This window comes from Argentina anserina, chromosome 2 (genome assembly GCF_933775445.1).
Source record: "Argentina anserina chromosome 2, drPotAnse1.1, whole genome shotgun sequence".
Lineage (NCBI taxonomy): Eukaryota > Viridiplantae > Streptophyta > Magnoliopsida > Rosales > Rosaceae > Argentina > Argentina anserina.
In genome coordinates, this window is record NC_065873.1 from 14,809,883 (window position 1) to 14,830,113 (window position 20,231).

General features: G+C 36.9%; 4 protein-coding genes across 4 annotated transcripts; 1 reads left to right on the plus strand and 3 right to left on the minus strand.

The window, feature by feature from the left end:
- Positions 1-484: 484 nt before the first annotated feature.
- On the plus strand, positions 485-1,752 carry LOC126783300 (uncharacterized protein At2g34460, chloroplastic-like). The gene is given in 4 exon segments (XM_050508744.1): positions 485-664; positions 1,052-1,277; positions 1,280-1,323; positions 1,427-1,752. Coding segments are annotated over 4 exon segments (498 nt in total). The 5' UTR covers positions 485-595; the 3' UTR covers positions 1,586-1,752.
- A 787-nt stretch (positions 1,753-2,539) lies between these two features.
- Positions 2,540-4,571, minus strand: LOC126784009 (monooxygenase 3-like). Its single transcript, XM_050509523.1, has 3 exons — positions 4,401-4,571; positions 3,568-3,723; positions 2,540-2,686 (listed from the first exon to the last, which is right to left on the minus strand). The coding sequence occupies exons 1-3, from the start codon at positions 4,569-4,571 to the stop codon at positions 2,540-2,542; spliced, it is 474 nt and encodes a 157-aa protein (XP_050365480.1).
- A 2,576-nt stretch (positions 4,572-7,147) lies between these two features.
- Positions 7,148-10,159, minus strand: LOC126784010 (monooxygenase 2-like; the record flags this gene model as incomplete). Its single annotated transcript, XM_050509524.1, is given in 8 exon segments — positions 7,148-7,806; positions 8,078-8,212; positions 8,215-8,305; positions 8,795-8,960; positions 9,237-9,305; positions 9,768-9,892; positions 9,895-9,922; positions 10,083-10,159. Coding segments are annotated over 8 exon segments (1,245 nt in total), but the record flags the coding sequence as incomplete, so codon positions are not given.
- A 342-nt stretch (positions 10,160-10,501) lies between these two features.
- LOC126782004 (uncharacterized) lies at positions 10,502-19,711 on the minus strand. Its single transcript, XM_050507146.1, has 14 exons — positions 19,556-19,711; positions 18,496-19,158; positions 14,585-14,666; positions 14,434-14,490; positions 13,926-13,981; positions 13,200-13,431; positions 12,950-13,033; positions 12,586-12,660; positions 12,351-12,434; positions 11,659-11,723; positions 11,372-11,591; positions 11,192-11,280; positions 10,992-11,106; positions 10,502-10,910 (listed from the first exon to the last, which is right to left on the minus strand). Exons 2-14 carry the CDS (start codon positions 19,101-19,103, stop codon positions 10,869-10,871), a joined length of 1,809 nt encoding a protein of 602 aa, XP_050363103.1. The 5' UTR covers positions 19,104-19,158; positions 19,556-19,711; the 3' UTR covers positions 10,502-10,868.
- Between the last annotated feature and the right edge of the window lie 520 nt (positions 19,712-20,231).

The window sequence follows — 20,231 nt, forward strand, 5'->3', positions numbered from 1 at the left end:
GTGTATAAATTCAAAAGTTAGTCTTGGTTTATAAAATACAACAATTTTTTAATATAATCCTATGAAACACTACAAAATACTACGAAATGTTACAAAACACTACGAAAATATTACGAAATTCTACAAAATGCTACGAAACACTACGAAATATTACAAATTTCTACAAAATAATATGATAGTACCCATAAAGAACCTAATATAAGTGAGGAAGTGTATAAAATTCTAAAGTTAATCTTAGTTTATAAATTACAACAATTTTTGTATAATCTTATGAAACACTACAAAATATTACGAAATGTTACAAAACACTAAGAAATATTACGAAATTCAACAAAATGCTACGAAACACTATGAAATATTACAAATTTTACTAAATAAAATGATAGTACCCATAAAGAATATAACCTAAGTGATAAAGTGTAGAAATGTCTAAACTTAGTCTTAGTTTACAAGAAGTGTGTCACTAGGATAATCAAAACTTTGCCAGAAGAAGCTCCCATGGTATGTATCACTGTCATCTTTTACAAGATTTCCTGAATCCAATAGTTGGGCAACCGGACTCTGTGCAAATCTTGATGTGTTTGAGGACCAAAATATGCTCTTGTTATGGTTGAGGATGACAAGAATTCCAGAATCGGTGACCTGCAGAACACCTGATGAATCAGTAAGGGGTATTTCTTTGTTGACAACCCATACTACAGTGCTTGGTATCTTCTTGTAACATATCCCAACATATCCGCTATTAGAACCAGCAGAAGGACTAAAAATCCAAGCTCAAAGTGTTCATATTCTATTTAGAATGGACTGATGTTGAGAGTTTGTTTACAAGATATATGAAATTTCAGGGCCCTGCCTAGCAATGAAAAGAACCTTGTGGGAAATAAATTGTTACTTTGTCTCAGCTTCAATGCAATTTTAATTCCACAGAAATGTTCAATGATCCTAATCCTAAAATATATGATACTGCTATAACCACAAATCTGTTTTTTCTATGTTGTGCTATTGATAGTTAATGTTTTGCTGTCTAAAAAAATGGCCATCTTTGGTACAGGTTGATAACTTTGGGACAGTTAACCTCGTTGATGCATGCCGCAAAGTTGGTGTGAAGAGGTTTATTCTGGTCAGTTCCATTCTAGTCAATGGAGCATCAATGGGGCAGATTCTCAATCCAGCTTACATCTTTCTTAATATATTTGGTCTCACTTTAATTGCAAAGCTTCAGGCAGAGAATTATATCAGGAAGTCTGATATAAACTACACAATAATAAGGCCTGGTGGTTGAGAAATGAACCTCCAACAGGAAATCTTGTGATGGAGCCAGAGGTAACACTGAAAAATGTATCAGTTTTTCCGATTTTGCCTGGAGTCTTGCTACATAAACTAATCACTTCAATTGACTTTTTCTCTTGGCAGGACACACTATCAGGATTCAGGAGGTACCATCTCCAGAGATCTGGTTGCAGAAGTAGCTATTGAAGCATTAGTCACTCCTGAAGCATCTTACAAGGTAGTGGAGATAGTTTCCAAAGCTGATGGCCCCAAGCGTACATATGATGAACTATTTGGTTCAATTAAGCAACGGTGATCTCTAGTTTGATGACGGAGTATCTTGTTGGCAGATTAATACGTAACTACGTATACAGTGTACTCATTCGTAGTAGCTCTGATGGCATATCTATGTTTTCTAATGTTCCTTGTGCATCAATACTATACCTCTTTCATCACATTGATAATGATTGGTCTGATATCTCATTATCTGTGTCTTTAATTTCCTCTTTGTTATCTCATTTTGATACCTCACTAATGAAAGCATTAGCTTCAATTATGAAATACTAGGCAAAAAGAGGAGACGTGCATGATGCAAAACTGAAATCAAAGCATCTTATTAATCATCAGAACAAGTGAACAAGACTTCCGAATTAAAAGTACGAACATCAAATAAAATGCATTAAAGAGTTAAAAGAACCAAGACAACAAAGAAGCGATGGCCCCTAGAGCAGCTGGAACAGCCAGAGCTGCTGCTTTGCTTTCCATTGGAGCTGGTGCAGGTGCAAAATCTTCAACAGCAGCAGTGGCTTTGAAAGAAGCAAAGCTCACAAGGACAATGATGTAGATGGTGAAAAACATGGCCATTCTGCTACCCTCCATTTCTGCTCGTTAATTCTTGGATATGTGAGCAAAGAGTGGTAGTGAGAAACTGAGAATAAGAATAGTAGTGAGTTCTGGTTTTGGTTGGGGAAAATGAGAAGGTACAAAAGTGGGTTTTATAGGGAAGGTTTAAAGGAGTTGGCTAATCAGAATATGCCAGCTGCCAATTGTATACCTTTAACCACAATCAACTGCGGCCATTTACTAGAAACCCAGTTTCACGCGTAAGACCGGTTTCATTTTTTTTCTCTTCTCAAACGGTTGACTTAACAGATACATGACGTCATCTATACGGAAAATGACGTCATCTTTTTGAGAAAAAAACTGGTGCAGCCTTAAACCTGGTGTGCTGCAGACGTTCCCCACATACACTACCTTTACTAATATTTCCCTAAAGAATTTCCCAAGGGTGCCTATATCTCAATGGAGAGGATGTAAAAGCATCTAACACAGTGTTTTCCATAACAGCTCTTACTTCATCTGGTACCTTTCCGAGCATGGTTAACATATATTGCTTCAACTGAGCTGGGTTCTTTCTCTACAAAAATTGAATACACAACAAATGAGAACCTACACATACGTTAGGCTTTAGGTAATAAGTGCATAATATGGACGTACATACATTCATAAGCTTTATGGAGTTGTCATAGTAAAATACTATCAAACAATATATAATTGTTCATTGTTATATGTAGATAATTATGTACTGAGAGCTGAAAACCATATATTTAAAGCAATGAAGAAAAGGAATGTAAGGTTACTAGTACCGGAAGCTTGTGGAGCAGTGTGAAGGAAGCACATAATGAATCCACAAAACTTGTGTGAAAGGCTTACCTTGACCAGAGGGAGACCAAGTGAAGAACCAATAAACATTCTAATTATCAGAAAGAATGAAACCAGATCTAACTGTTAGACTAATACTGGACTTATCATCACTTGAGCTATAAGAATCAAACTAGGATTCATTAATAGGAGATATCTGTTTTGTACGAAACCATGTATCCAATTTGGTTAAGTATATCAGGCCATTAGTTAAGGAAATCATCAATACATTAATCCGTATTAGTATTGCATAAGGAAATCTAAACCTGAGAAGACTAAGAATACTAAGGAGATTCTTTATGGAAGATTTCTTGGTGTCTTGTGTTCTCTATAAATAAGGTGTGTTGGTCACTTCTTCTACTACGCAATATTCAGACATTCGGACATGCCCCATAGATGGTGTCAAGGCGTAGTAACAAGGAGAAGATCAACGCTACTTCTATCAACGATTTGGAACAACAACTCGAAGCCATGTCTCTCAACCACGACGAATGTATTGACACTAAACCATTAAGCTAGTTCATTAAGATGATTAACATGTAGTCGTGTTTATGTTGTGGATTATGATCTTGGAATTTCTTTTAGGACTACACTAACACCATTCCCAGTGAACTGCATCATTATGGGATCAAACTCATGGCTGCTCTTGAACTCTGCACTACCTCGAATGGCAGATCTTCTTGTAAACACCGGTGGCTTGAAGCCCAGCCATTTTGCTACCACTGAGTTTACTCCATCACATCCAACCAAAACCTATTCTGTCAGTGTTGAAACTATAAGACAATTACTCAAACCTTATTTGATTATTCCCGTCTAGATGGTGTTGTTTTACCCATCAAAAGATAGTCCAGTTAATATAGGTTGTGCCGAACAATGATGATCATCATTTCATCAATAGAAATCCTTATTGCATACTAAATATTATCAAACTATGGTTGGGAACCAAACTAGTTAAGGAAGAATGACCAAAACAGTGGTGCATGTGCTGAGAGTTGACACTCTAGGAAAACAGGTGTCTATGACTTTTTAGCAAAAAGCCAGGGATTCATATAACGATTATGTTTGGCTATGCAACGTTAAAGATTTGCAGGATCAAATGCTGTCAAAAAATCTCATAACTGGAAGTTTTTTTTTGGCATATATGATAAATAACATATATATATATATATCTTATATTATATTTGTTTTCGAAATATCTCATGAGTGGAAAATTTTCTTGCACATATGGTAAAAAAAACATAGATCATTTATGTTTATTTTTTGCTCTGGTACTATAGCAATGCAGAGGTCAATTGTGAGAACCAAAGCAGTTGCCAAATTTGGGAAGGACACAGGGGGGAAAGCTGGATTTTGAGGTCACTGCAATAGTAACACTGTAACACTAATCATGGTATTAAAAACACAAAACGCTAGAGCCTTTTATAATATACCTTGGCTTTAAGGATGGTTACATCAGCAAGATGCACCAGCTTAAAGTAGCCTGATTCCTCAATGGAAACAACTTTTGAGGAGAACCTAATGGTGCCACTAGGAAGTTCACTTGCAAGGGCTTCCAACAGAAACTTCCTTTTCACACGTCTCTCATGGTCTCCACTGCACATTATTTAGTTTATACTCTAAAATCTAAATGATCAGATGATGCTTAAACTGATATCATGCTATTCAGTGATGTTCCTAGGGTGTTACTAGTAGACTTACTGTTTTCCTTTCGCCTAAATGACATCTCAAACAACCGAAGCCCCCAAATTCTTGAGGAAACCACATTCCTGTATGAAACATTACGCAATCAGTTTCATCTGCATCACTGCATATGCTTGTAAAATTTAGTACAAGTAAATCTCACGAATTACCATTCAGTGTCTTGGTTGATTGCAATATAGTAAAAGGACTGTCTAGATTATCAGAACCAAATCGTCAAACTTAAGATGATCGAATACGCATTACTATTGGGTTGATAAAAAACTTTCTAGTTCCAAGATCCTATATGTAGGCCTATGAACCATTTACTTATTTAAACAACAGAACATCGTAGTAATCTTACTTTCTTACTTACATAGTTACATATCAACAATAGGCTATAAATTCTTGATTATCGTAACTTTTTCGTATGACGTTTGTTTCAAACATTCTATGTATCTACGAATTCGTATCATTGAGCTCTACAATTTCAAGGAAGAAAGTTTTAAGAGATGAGCGACGAGTCAAAAGTCAACTCTTGAGCCCTTAAGAACTTAATCGGTTTTCAAGCTTTTGGTTCTCAAATCGATCCAACTTCAAACGAGGACTAAGTTGAATGTGTATATTCAGAATTTTTACAAATCGCCATTCTATTAAGTTTTTGAGAAATTACAAGGAATGAAAATCGAAAATTCGAGTTATCAAATGCACAGTGTGAGCTTCACTATGTCTAGCTCTGAAACAAACAAAGAAAAAATACATGTGAAGTCCCAAGGAGGTTGTGAGGCCAGCAATTCCAGCTCCCACAATCACAACGTCTTCTATGACTTCCATGGTTTTGGGTTATTCTCTGAACAAAGCTTACAGAGTACAGTGGTGTTAAGTAGAAACAGAAGCAATACTAGAGTGAAGTGAAGCAGAATACAAAGATTCACATGACTATATATAATTTAGTAATCCATCGAACTGAACATGATTTAAGAATGACGATGCAATCAAGAAGACATGCACTCACAGGGTAGATCGTACTTAGCTGCATTGTCTTGTATATGTGTATGATTTTTCTGAAGTGTGGAGGTCCGCACCAATAGTTTTGGTGCAGATTTCTATCTTTGCACAACTTTTCGATCGCATTTCTGCATCTCCACCAACTAGTGTCTAGATAATATTGTGTAAATCATCTCTACAAAATTCCAGCCAATTTAGTGATTGTTATGGCCCTCAAAATCGAAAAACAAATGGACGGACTAAATTCTGTCCACACGAACCGTTCATGTTTTAAACAAAAAAACGCAATTTTGAGGGTCTTAACAATTACCAAGTTTGCTGAAATTTTGCAAAGATGATCTACACAATATTAATTAGATATTAGACGGTGGAGATGAGGAAATTCGATCGAAAAGTGGTGCAAAGATGAAAATCCGCATCAAAACCATTGGTGCGGACCTCCGTAGCCAAGAAGCCAAAGCTTCTCAGCTGCGAACGTCCGCACCGTGGGGATTCGGCGATTCTGGCGACCGGCGACACGCAACGACGGCACAGAAGGTGATGGCCGCACTCCTCCCCTCCCAGTGTTGCAGCTCTGACCGACACAGAGGGGGAGGAGCACAGCCAGCGCCGTTGTTGCGCGTCGCCGGTCACCGGAATCGCCAAATCCGCACGGTGCAGACGTCCGCATCTGAGAAAATCTCTATATATATATCCTCAAAATGATAAGTATGCCAGCTTTGGATTTGTATGCAGTAAAATTAAACTTGGATTCCAATCTTCCTATTTTCCATTAATGAAGATTTCACTCAGAACTCTTAAGAATTCATCAAAGGTAAGTTTACAATCCTATTATTCTGTTAATAGCTAGCAATCTCCCCCATTTTAAGAAGAAATAATAGGAGAGAATGACCAAATCAAATCAGTATTGTGATTTATTTGAACTGTCCTCCTGAACAACTTGGTTTAATACAAACTCAAAGAGTTGATGCGCACTGATAATGAGGTCGTCTACAATACCTTGAGGTATACCCTCAATTACAACTAGTTTTATTAGTTGTAATTACTCCACTTATAACATTTTACAAGATTATGAACAAATAGTTATTTGAAAATATAAAAAACACATGTTGTAACTTTGTTCTTAATGTAAATTTATTTCAATAAAATTATAATTTGAGTTCAAAAAGTTGTAATGGAGGGTATGATATACCTCAGGGTATTGTAGACGACCCATCATGGTTTACCTTTGACGAATATCTAATGGCACCACTTGGAAATTCACATGCGAGGGCTTCCAACAACTTCCTATTCACACAAGCAACTTTATGGTCTGGAGTCCCATCTACAAATTTTGTAGTAAAGTATAACTCATCTGAGCTGATATATTAGTTCAATATGCAGATATGTAAAACTCTATCAAAGAAAAACAGATCGACACAATCTGGGCAAACAGACTCCCAAAATACAAGCTTTGATTTTATACAGATGCCATTTTCCTAGTGCACTCCTGCAATTATCCTTCTTATTAAAACGATGATGGGAATTACAAAATCTTACTGATATATAAGAATACTTGACCATTATACGGACGATGTGTATCATTTTCTCATTGCAGTTAAGAGCTTCTCAGCTTACCACAATCAAAATCAGCCTTCTTCAACAGCAAGCCGGCCAGGATTGGAGAGAATAACTTGTCCCTCAAGAAAGCCATTATTTTACCATCAGCCTCCTGTATAGAACCAACCACATAAGCTGAACTAATAAGATCAAAACTTCTCCATTTCCTCTCACTAGCATACTTATTCAACCCTATCTCAATCCTTTTAAATTCCTATTTTTCTTCTTCACTTTTATCTCTAATATGTTGTCTCTGATTTTTCAATGCCTCACTGATACACCTTGCTAATACAACACCGTCTTCTAATGCAGCGCAGCCGCCTTGTCCAAGGTCTGGCGTCATGGGGTGGAGCGCAACTCCAGCTACACATACATTACCTTTGCTAATATTTCCCCAAAGAACTTCCCAAGGATGCCTATATCTTAGTGGAGAGGAAATAAAAGCATCCAATACAGTGTTTTCCATAACAGCTCCTACTTCATCTGGTACCTTTTCGAGCTTGGTTAACATATACTCCTTCAAGTGAGCTGGATTCTTCTCTAGCTCTTTCTCTACAAAACATATATAAACAACAAATTAGTCCTCAAAGGCTGCTTTAGATTGTGACATAATATGGATGGTTTTAATAAGGATTGTGAAGTTCTGATGGTACAATACTATGATACATTTTATCATTGTTGTTTGTTATCTGTTATGATATTGACCTGAACACCATATTAAGAGAAATTAAGAAAATGCGTGTAAGGTCACTATAATGAAACTTTGAGGAGCAGTGGGAATGAAGGCAAATAAGTATCCCCAAAACTTGTCTGACAAGATTACCTTGGCTGGAGGGAGACCATGTGAAATACCAATATACATTTTTATCCTCACAAGGAACTACACAAGATCTAACTCCATTTCCAAAGTATTGTATGAACATGGGATCAAACTATTGGCCGCTCTTGAATTCAGCACACCTCGAATGGCAGATCTTCCTGTAAAGAGCGGTGGCTTGAAGCCCAGCCATTTTGCTACCACTGCGTTTACTCCATCACACCCAACCAAAACCTTTTCAGTCATAGTGTAGACATTACAAGCAACGACTCAAAACCCATAAATAAAATTATGTTTATCTAAAAAGCAGATGATGTCGTTCAAACCCATTACAGGGTGATCCAGTTGAATATAGTGCCAAGTAATGTTGACAGTGTAGGACGAGAGGAGTTGGTGGCCCATGCTTTCTGGCCAATGAGCAAGGGAATCATTGAATGAATATGTTTAGCTCTCGTAGGATTCTTTAACTTCTGGGATATGCAGAACCAAATGCTGATGGTATTTTAGTCAAATGATGTCACAACTGGAAAGTTTTATTTTTTTGGGAAGAATGTTTATGATTGGTCTGGTAATATAGGAATGCTCAACTGTACTGGTTCATGTGACAACCCCAAAGCAATAGCCAAATTTGTTAAGGAAACATGGGAATAAAGTTGGGTTGAGCACATTACATTAACAGTAGATATAGAGATATACACAGGCAACATTAGAAATTTAGAATACCTTGGCTTTGAGGGTGGTTCCGTCGGCAAGATGCACCAGCTTAAAAGAGTCTGATTCCTCAATGGAAACAACCTTTGAAGAGAACCTTATGGTGCCACTAGGAAGTTCACTTGCAAGGGCTTCCAACAGCAACTTCCTTTTCACACAAAAAATTTCATGCTCTCCGCTGCACATTAATTTGGTTTACTTTAAATGATCAGAGGATGCTTACACTGAATGTTAAAATACGGATAGTGTATGAACAAAATCAATTAAACGGAAATAAATTAATACTATCTAGATAACAATTGGTTTAGGCATCAGCAAAGGTAGAAACAGTTACTTATTTTAGCATTTCCAATTTAAAGTGACTTATAATGAGTGATTTGAAGAGGTTGATTAAGAGCAATTCTGGGGTTGAAAAGTAAGCAACTGATATGCAAATAGAGGAATATCAGCTTACTGTTTTCCTTTCACCTTAAATGACATCTCAAATGCCTGAAGCCCCGAAATTCTTGAGGAAACCACATTCCTGTACTCAAATATAAATAAATTATAAATGAATGCAACAAGCCTCACGCGCTCTTTTAAGGGAAAAATCACATATTTTAGTCATTATCCACTCTTGAGTCTTGACTGCAGTTATGTTTAAAAGAACTGGTTTAGACAGACTATCAAAGTCATAGATGAATCCAGAAAAGAAACCTCAATTCTTGAAATTTGTAGGAACAATATATCGACAAGGGTTGAAAACCGACTTTCTAGTTTCTAAGATCCTATATCTAGACCTATGAATAATTTACATTCTCAAACGAAAGAACATCTCATCAATCTTACTTATCAAACAATAGTGTATCCCCATACCTCATTCCCAATGTAATGTTACTGAAAAGGATAGCATTTATGAAACAGACAATCATCCTGTAATCACTTTTGATCAGAATGAAAACTTGACTGAATGAACTTTAAAGTAAGCAACAAGGTCAAAAATTACCTAACAAGATTCTCATGTTGCTGCCAAAGATAATCACCAATATCAATGGCATCTAAAGCCCTCCATGCATTAGTCCAAGTAGTAAATGCAAACCCTGTTGTCCTTAAGCTATCAGACGATTCCAAGTATCCAACACTAAGCTCCTAATGCCCAGCCTGCACCAAAGTTTCAACTTCGCTTTACATGAGCTTGTATTACAGTTTCATATAATGAAACGCAGGCATGCAAAATGTCAGCATCACTCCTTAACTATATATAAAAGAAAGAAAGAAAGAAAGAAAGAAAGAAAGAAAGAAAGAAAGAAAGAAAGAGAACCCGTGAAGTCCCAAGGAGGTTGTGAGGCCAGAAATACCAGCTCCCACAATCACAACGTCCTCTGCTACTTCGATGGTTTTCAATATTCAGTTAAGTTTGAACAAAGCTTGCTAGTTGAGAAAGAAGCAGTGAAGTGAAGCAGAAGCAGAACCAAAGATACAAATATCCAACTACTTTGTATACATTGGGGTACTTATACCAAAGTGAATGACAATTAACATGGCTTAAAATGACAAAGGCAATGACGAGAACACTCTGAAAGGTTGCAGACACTAGTCGTGTTTGACTGCACCTTTTCTCTTATCACTCAAAACTGCAACCACGGCTGCTTTGGATATGTGGAGGCAATTGACTCGGATTTCTATCTCCCGGTTATATAAGCAGCCAACAGATACAGGAAGACAAATATCCAAACAGCATATGAGAATGATGATGCAAGATCAATCCCTCAAGACAATTTGTTCAACATTTGAAATGTAACTGGAGGATCAGAATGAGGTTGTAACATCATATCCAAACAGCTTGAGCAATTATAATCGAGCAACACCCATTCATAATTGAAAAACTCTGGGAAAATTTTACACAAATGGGAGCATAAATTAGTCTACAAACATTAATTGTAATTTCCAATTGCACTGGCCGAAAATTTTCAACTGTACACAGATCTCATCAATTAACTGACATCCTTAATGTTTCTTGTAATACAACCACGTGGACCTATGTTGGAAAAATGAACCTAGCAGGCATACCCGGTATGCCTTTTTCACATTCCCAATGTGCATAATCCTACCGGCTCTCGGGGAATTTATCCTCATAGTTCTGAGGCAACTGCATGAATGAAGCCGTTTTCATCAGAGAGAATACAGTGCAATATGCAATATATAAACAGCTGTGATAAAATGTAACTACCATGAAAGTTGCTGTGATCATCTTCCCAGCAAACCATCGTCCATGGAGAACTTGTCTAGCATTTATTGCAGCTTGTGAGTTCTCAAATCTCAAGTATACAAAACCAGCGGTATTCCTGCTCATGAAACATAAAATGAGGGTCGAGACATGAACTATAAAGGGGAAACAGGACACAGGCATTAATGCAAAACAAAACTTACTTGTCAACAAAAATATGTTTCAGATTCCCATATTTTGAACATTCCTCCTGAACATCTTCTTTGATGTCCATGTCAATATCTGGTTCGGCCTGCTCAAAACGGGAAACATCAATTATATATTAATACAATCACTAATGAAGTCAAAATGTTGAATTTATATTGAGAGCATTTGCGGCAAACCTCAATTTCTTTGGGATCAAACATATTTGTCAACAGTAAGCATTCACTCGGAACACCGATTGTATCTACAGAAAGAACAGTAGCTGTAGGAATTTGAAGACCTGGAACACCAGGTCCAGCAAGACCAGGAACAGAGGCCATGGGAGCAACAAGAGAAGACACTCCTGGTGCAGCTCCAAGGATTGGTGCACCCGGTAGACCAGAATTATTGACAGCAAGACTGTATAGATAGCCCATTGTAAGACCAACCAAAACAAGTGAATGTATAGCAATTAGAAAAGACATACCTTGATCCACTGCCACTACGATCCAGTTTATGCATAAGAATTGCTCGTGATCGGGCATTCAATGACTGCAAAATTATCAACAGATTAAGTCAGTTACATTGCAGTGCAAAAACTTTGATGTCTGCACTTCCTACAAATCAAATCTAAGGGGATCTAAGGGGTCAACCAAAAAAGTTATTCAGGAGGAGCTAATTGGTGGGATCACAGACAGAAAAGCGGTAAAGCCATCTCCATTCTATCCAATACTAGTTAAACCAAAGGGGGAGGTGATGAATAACAAGACTTATAATAATGCATGTCGAGCTGTACACTTTATCTCAACATTCATTACTTGCTTGAAAGCAATCTTTATATCAATGATTAACGAGACACGAATTCTTTTTCACCATTTATAGGATAACAAATTTTCATTTATATAACGGATTATAATATTTTCTTAAGAAATAAGAAGATGGCAAGCAGATAAGATAATTAAGCAGATTGAACCATTGAAATAACCATTGTTTTCTTTCCTTATCAGAAAAATGAAGCAGAGTACTATTGACATAATAAATAATGACATCCTCGAAGTAATTTAGAGAAGCCGTTACACATGCAATGATTACTCCCTAGACATTTATTGAGGAGAGCAGCCAGGTCTAATAAATCATCTCAGCTTGTGAATTAGAACCAAGGAGAAAAATAGGTCTTACCAGACCACCACCATCATCGTCATCAAAATCGGCAGCATTTGCTCCAACATCTTGCATTCCAACTTGGTCAGTCACAGCCGACACCTAAATGAAATTGCACAACTGGCATATATTAGACTTCAAAATATATGTACTAGGCAAACATAAGAAAAAAAAAAGATCCAGAAGTACATGAATAAGAATATACAGATTCAGCAAATTTGGGGGAAGAAAGTGCAACAATAATCGCAAATACCTTAATTACTCGACCCGCAATCTCTAGTTGGCCATTCAAACTTAGTGCATTTCTAGCATCTTCAAGCCGTTGAAACTGCAGGGGCATAATTACCTCAATCAGTTTGTTTGGACTTTACAATTACAAGGAATCTTACCAAGCATGAAAAAAGACAAATATTGAATGGAACTCATAAACACATACATAAATAGGAAAGACATCCTCGTCAAGATTATTAAACTGTTGCCCTCAACGTTTAAATGTTATAAATTTGGTAATCTCTAGTGGACTACTGAGTTCAGTAGGCACATTTCTTATTCGCTCAGGTTTTAGATGTGATATTATATATTATGTAAATGTAATCCGCTTAAGTTGGAGAGCACACCTGAACAAATCCAAAACCTTTGCAGTTGTTAGCTTCATCAAGAGGTAACTGAACCAGTTCTACAGCACCAAAAGCTCCAAAAACCTGCATACATAAATGTCACAGATTAAAGACCGACTAAGAAATTCAAAAGTAGTACATCAATATTCAGAGTCTATTTAAAAAAAATAAACGGAGTGCTTGAAACCGAATTATTTTTTCCCCTCATCTGAGTGTTGGGATGCCAATATCAGAAAACGAAAATTTTCACCTGGCGTAGATCATCTTCTTTTATGTTGGTGTGTAGATTACCAACATACAGCCTTCTAGCTCCACCAGAATATGGACCTATCATCCCACCAGCTCCACTAACCACAGAAGTTGACTGCACCAAATTCTTCTCAGCCTCTGATGGCTTCACCATCACTGGTTGGCCACGAAGAGGCTGACCAGAGAGTGCAATAGCCATGGGTACCGACATCGCATCATAGAACTCGATATACCTACAAACCAGACATCAAAACTGTTGAGTCAAAGAAAATAGTACCATATTAGTATTAATATGCAGTTTAGAATGTAGTTGGTCCAAAGGAACAAATTAAACTAATGAATAATGCGATGATTCTCTAATTTCTCTCATTGTAGCACAAATCTAAGAACAAGGGTGATATAGACCTCAAGATGGGATGAACTGGAAGGCATTTTGAAACCAATTTCCAAAATTAACCAATTGATAGAAAAAATAGCCTTACTTTCATCTAATAATAGATATAATAGATCTCATTGGTTTTTAGTCAATACGTGTAAATTCAAATTTCACAAATGTAAACAACTAATTCCATTTCCATTGAAAGACTAAATAACTTGACCGCTGTCAGACTGTCTTACATAGCCCTACCCATGTATGATTCTAGAAGTGAGAGTTCTAAACAAAGAAACTCGAAGCTATTGTCACCAAGAGTCGTAGACATATAAAAGATAACATAAAAAAAATTACCCAACACCCTTGGACCGTCTTGAGTTGCGATCCATAATGAGACGTACATCGCGGACCTGGAAAACATAAAAACATTGGAAAGGTTAACATCAATTCTGAGGGAAAGTAGAATGAGAGACACAACATAAAGAGAGAGACATATATCATATAACTCCTTTTACTTACTACATGATAATGTTGCATATATAAGTCTTGGTTTTCAGAAAACTTTCAAAGAAACATGAAGCATTTGGCCAATAAAAAGAAATAAATCAAAAGGTTTGAGCTTTCCAGCATTTGCTTTAGTTGAAGAAATAACTGGACCAATAGCCAATAAGACGCCCTTCAGAAGTTAACAGAAGATATAGATTCGGTCATAAAGAGCCACACTGATCCACTACACCATTTTAACTAACTAGAAAAAGGAAGGAACAGAATTTACTGCTATATAGTTCATATGTGCAAGTCATTAAATCAACTGTACATATTGTAACTTAAAATCATGAAAGTTAATGACCAATGTACCAACCTTGCCAGCTCTTGAGAAGAATTCATATACATCTCGTTCATCTGCCTTGAGACAAATCTGTGAAAGTTGTCACCAAAAATTCAGATAAAAAACCAAGAGATAGAGAAGTCAGGAAACAAAATAAAAATGAAACACAAGATACTTGTTTTACCTGATAAGCAAATACAGTCCTCTGATCTCTTTCAGGGTCAGCCTCTGGTTCGGTCGCTTCTTCTTTTTTTTCTTTATATCTTCTGCAACACAGATAAAAATTTGACAAAAAGTTGTATTATTGTGAAAATATGACTTTAACATTTAACAGAAAATGCAAGAATTAAAAGCAAGTATATCATTGGTTCCAAAACGAATAAAATAATATTTCCAAATTGGCAGATAATCTTTCAATAAACCCATGCACCTTAATTCTGCAGGGAACTACACATGGTTAGAGCAACTCCAACAACTTCCCCATAATTAATTCGTCTCTATTTTAGGGGAAAATAAGGCTATTTTGCAACAACAGTTTCCCTGCAACTCTCCCCAAAATAGGGAATGAGAGGAAAGAGAAAACAAACTTCCCTAAATTTACAGCAGTCACTATATTTTTAAAGAAAAAATCTAGAGATTTTGAAGATTAGTGAAGATGTTGGAGTTGAACCATGAGAAATATTGATTTATTGCTTCCCAATAATGCAGAATTATAGAGAAGCTGTTGAAGTTGCTCTTAGCATAATATTACCAAATTCTATAGATAAAGAATTCAAGAGCCCTTGCCATCTTATTAATTTGAAATAGAACGGAGAACGATATCGCATGAGTTCATAATACATTATCTGAACATGTTAGAGCTTTTACCTTCTATCAACAATATAATGTTAAATGAAACAGCACCATCAAGTTGTATGTATGGCAGTATCAAAGGACCTAGTAGCAATTATCTGGAACATGTTAGAGCTTTTATCCCAGTGCAAAAATCACAAAATCACAAAATCACAAACATATAGAACAACTTTATCCTTAAATACTGAAGCACAGCCTTGTTTCTGCTTGAAAATTCAATCAAACCAAGATGATAAAATGATGCAAGTGTTTTAAACTATAAGTCTGAATAGGAAAGCTTGTAAAATAAAACATAATTTATGGACCTAAAGCTTTTAAGACAAGCAATTTGCATAAGTTTCTTGATACAGGTTCACACACACACAGAAACCCACACATAAAAGGATCTAAGTAACTTAGGGTTAATGCCGGTTTGTATGTACACAGACAAAATGGCAGTACCTATGTTTACAAGGGAAAACCTTCTAAGTCCAGTAATCACTAAAAGCAACTTCCAAGTATTGCAGACATCATCTATAACCTAAATGCAAAAGCCAAGCAATCACATATACAAATATCATCTTATATATATATAGGAGAATTTTCAGGTGCGGACGTCCGTACCTTACGTAAGGTACGGATTCGCCGATTCCGGCCACGGAAGGCTGCAACGGCTGGGCGGACCACGACAGCCGCACTCCCCACCTCTTGACGGTCCCGTCTGTGCCAGTCAGAGCTCCATCGGCGACCCACGGCGGCCGGAATCGCGAAATCGCCAAAATCTGCTCAGAAACTTGATTTTTGCAGATTCCAGCCGTCGTGGGTCACTGATCGAGCTCCGGCCGGCACAAACGGGATTGCCGAGAGGTGGGTAGTGCGGCTGTGCTGGTCCGCCGCACCATTGCAGCATGCCGTTGCCAAAATCGGGACGTCCGCACCTGAAACGGCATGTATATATATATGTATATATATATATATATATCCTTTGAAAAAATAATGGCCAATCTTGTAACCCCTGAACATTGTTTTCCCACAAGCATCAGAAGATGAGCTGCTTCTCTAAGCAAAGCCCATCACTCCCTCACCAGCATTTCTGCAACAGATTAAATATAATTAAGCACTGACTTCAGAGGGGGAGTATAACGAAAAGCATAACATGACATAACCCCACGGTCTAAATCTCCAATATGATCCCTCAAACTTGCATTGCAAGCTTCTAAATAAAAGCCTGAAAGCTTAGAGGAAACACTTGAGACCGATGACCAAGCTGTACCTGGCCCAATTGCCAGAAAAACCATCTGAAGATGCTCTAGCATATCTGCGAGTTCGGAGAATCTAGGGTTTAATATTCATAATTTTTAAGGCTATTACATATCAGAAGTAACTTAAGCACGACTACTGATTGGCTAAGAAAAGTTGTACTTCGATGAAGAAATAGACACTAAATGATATAATCATGATAACGAATTTCAAAATATCTTTTAAAATGAATGAATTTCCACATCCAGTAAAAAAAGAAGTACAAAAATTGATCCCCGTCAAGTCAGTTTAGTGTTTAGAAGCGAGTGGCCAAAATACAATTGGTCAAAGATCTGACTATTAAAGTACAAAGTCTCCACCAATTCACACTGTTCCTATGATGTAAGGGATTTTATGTGTTTTCAATTTCAGATAATTTCTTCACAACCACCCTATTACTATCAAAGCTAAAAAATCGAAGTGGTTCACCAGCCTTACAATTCCAGAAATTGATGATGAAATTCAAGCTAGAAAACCCTACACCCTAGCTAGTGAATCTATCTCTAAAATTGTCATATTCAACTATTCAATATAACTGGAGGAGAAAGAAGTTAATAAATCTTTGTCAGCCAGATTCCAAATTTTACTCAACCCAGAATGTCGACTCATAGAAAGAGTTTAGAGTTTAGAGTTAAGAAAAAATATACTCTTATTTACAATAAAAACTTTATAAGTGCTTGGCTCCAAGCATGCAAGAAGCTATCCTTTCTTGCAGCAAATCAATATGATATTTGACCATTAACTTATCTGTCATCCTAATAACCAATCCATCCTAGAAAGTTAACATATGTCAGTGATTGGCTTCTAACGATGAATTTCTCGTGTATAAAACAGCCAATATGACATTTGACCATTAATATATATTTCATCCTAAAAACCAGTTCGTCCTAAAAAAGTTAACATCTGTGAAATAGTGATTGGCTTGTAAAGATGGATTGCTCATGTATAAAAGAGCCATTGTTCCAGTTTACAATACATATATACATGTACATGCACATATATCTCCTATTATAATTACTACGAACTACAATACATCAAAACTAGTGCCTCAAGGAATACATGACTATCGAAATAATAAACTGGAAAAAAAAAACAGAGAAAATGAAAGGCAGTGATGATGGCACAGAAGGATTTGAAGGACTACAAACAGAAACTGGAAGAAAAATCCTGAACAATGACTCTCCGTATAAGGCTCTTCAGGCCTGAGAAATGATTGGAAAGCACCTGCTGAAAGAAGAATAAATTGAACAAATCAAAGTTTATATTTTTCTCTCATTGGTTCAAAGACATTCCAGAAGCACGTGACTCAGGACCGATTATCCTAATGTATTAGCTACAACTCCAAAAGTATTTCTTTCCACAAATTCCACATCCTATCTAACTGCTAAAACTACATTATGCTACAGCTCCTTCGAATCCCTTTTTTGATATCCTCTTTGCAAAGTTAGTGCTAGCACTGAAAATTCCATTAAAAGTCACAAATCAAATGGCAATTAATGCAGTATCGCACCAATTGTATCTTTCAAAATGCAGAACTAAACATATGTCTCCTCCATACCCCTTACCAACATAAAGAGCCAAAATTTATCTCTCCTATCACTTCAACTGTTTAGATTTATAAGGAGGAAAGGAAAGTTTGCTCAATGATTAGCCTTTAAATATAATTATGTGTAGCATATGCTTCTTCCCCCCACATAAAGCATGGCACAATGAGTAAACAATCTCATTAATTCAGAAGTTCCCTAATCTAACCAGCCCATCTTAAGTATAAAAAATAACCAAATGAAACAAAAGCCAGACAACACGAACTATACTGATAAACCAAGTTTGCAGGATTGCATATATTATGAAGTTCATTTATCTACTCTTTTCCACTATTAAGCTCATGCAGACCATCAACAAAAGTAAAAATATAATTTAACAAAAACAAAAGTCAACAAAACAGCTATGACGAGTAAGGAATACCTGCTTTCTTTATCCCGCTCGCATAGATCTTTCTCCTTCTCCCTTTCTTTATGCTCTATGTCACGACTCTTCTCTCTTTCATCCCGCTCACTTATATGCCTTTCTAAATGACTCCTGCTTCGACGTGACATCTCCTTATCCTTATCCTTCACCCTGTCCTTGTCAGTATCGCGCTCACGCTCACTCCTATCCTTGTCTCGATTACGATCCTGTTCCCTGTCCCTGTCCCTGTCCCTGTCCCTGTCCCTGTCCCTGTTCCTGTCTCTCTCCTTGCCATTTCTGTCCTCCTTTTCCCTATCCTCCCTATCTCTATGTTCCCTACTACTCCTGTGACGGTCCCTTTCTCCATCTCTGGACTGTGAACGGTGACGAGAAGACCCCCTCTCCATTTCCTGATCACGGTCATGCGAATCTTCACCAGATTTTGAATGTTTTGAGCGACGCTCCCCATCGTGATACTTATCATCACTTCTATGCCTTGAGCTTCGGCTGCGACCTTTCTCTCCAGATTTCAAAGTCTCCTCGCCACCATTTGCATTTTCCTTCAAGGTCAGCGCTTCAGGATTCTCAACCGTCTTCTCCAAATAGTCATACTCATCGAAATCCATCGCACCTTTCTCTTTTAAAGACCGATATAAACTTCAATCCTGCCGATATCTTCAACTACAATAAAAGAAAATGCATACATTAATAAATAACCGAAACTACGATGTTGATAATAATGCAGCTCCATTTGACTGCTGAGAGTAACACAGATCCAATTCCACCGAAAAAAATTACGAAAGCGATACGAATTTTTAGTTCTTCAGTAGCATTTACTACTCTCGAACAATCACAATCGACAAAATCTTACTTCACCGGAGCTAAAATCCAATTTTAATCTCAAAACATAAACTAGTGAAGCAACTAAACCATTTCTAATCAGAAAATCACAGTCGAATTGATATTGAAAATGCAAGACCGAAGCAAAATCAGCATCAATAATCCATATCTTCGTTTCGTTGCCTCGAAAATTTTACTAAGAAAGTGCTAGGGTTTTACTGCGAGCTCGAATTTTTACCTCCGGCCTTCGAATAGTGAATTGGCGGAGGTAGACGAGAGCAGAGCTCAGTGAATTCGAAGCTGAAGCGGATTTGAATGACGGATTCAAAGAGCGTACTATTTCTTCTTCTTCTTCTCTCTTCCTTGGTCGCACTAGGGCAAAAAGTGCAGGCTATCAAATTGGGCGCCACGTACTATAGCCGAACCCGACCCGAATGGGTTCAGGTTGGTTATAATCGGGTATTATTTCCCCACACCTTTGTTTAGAAATTTTTTTTTCTTTGGTCAACTTTCTTTTCTCTTCTATATTTTTCTCAATATTTGAGAAAATAATATTCGGACCTCTCAAGAATAATACACTTAAAAGAGTCGACAATAAATGTTACTCCCTACGAACACTTAGCATGTAGCTGCACCTAGATGCCAAATAAAAAACTAAGAGACATAATATGTTTTTCGTGTGTGAACTAATAAGTAATTATATTCTGACTTATTATCACGTGCGATTCAATAAGTATTTTTTTTTATCGAGTGTTCTATGTACTGTTTTCAAAACTTTTTAAAAGTATTGCAAGGGATACATATCCCGACTTCAACTAGGAGTGCATGGCATATTTCACGCATAAAAGGATTTATTTTTTCATGATAAGCAAAAGGTGTGATTGTATATGCTTACCAAGCCCACCAGATTGGAG

Bases quoted from the DNA above. Each gene is read 5' to 3' on its own strand.
- LOC126782004 (XM_050507146.1), bottom strand. From the start codon at position 19,103: ATGGATTTCGATGAGTATGACTATTTGGAGAAGACGGTTGAGAATCCT. The intron at 13,432-13,925 runs GTAATTTTTTTT...TCTGGTTTGTAG, and splicing joins AGACGGTCCAAGGGTGTTGG to GTATATCGAGTTCTATGATG. The intron at 12,435-12,585 runs GTATTTGCGATT...AATTTCATTTAG, and splicing joins TTGCGGGTCGAGTAATTAAG to GTGTCGGCTGTGACTGACCA.
- LOC126784009 (XM_050509523.1), bottom strand. From the start codon at position 4,571: ATGTGCAGTGGAGACCATGAGAGACGTGTGAAAAGGAAGTTTCTGTTG. The intron at 3,724-4,400 runs GTATATTATAAA...CTGACAGAATAG, and splicing joins TAACCATCCTTAAAGCCAAG to GTTTTGGTTGGATGTGATGG. The intron at 2,687-3,567 runs GTTAGTGTAGTC...CAATTTTTGTAG, and splicing joins TGCAGTTCACTGGGAATGGT to AGAAAGAACCCAGCTCAGTT.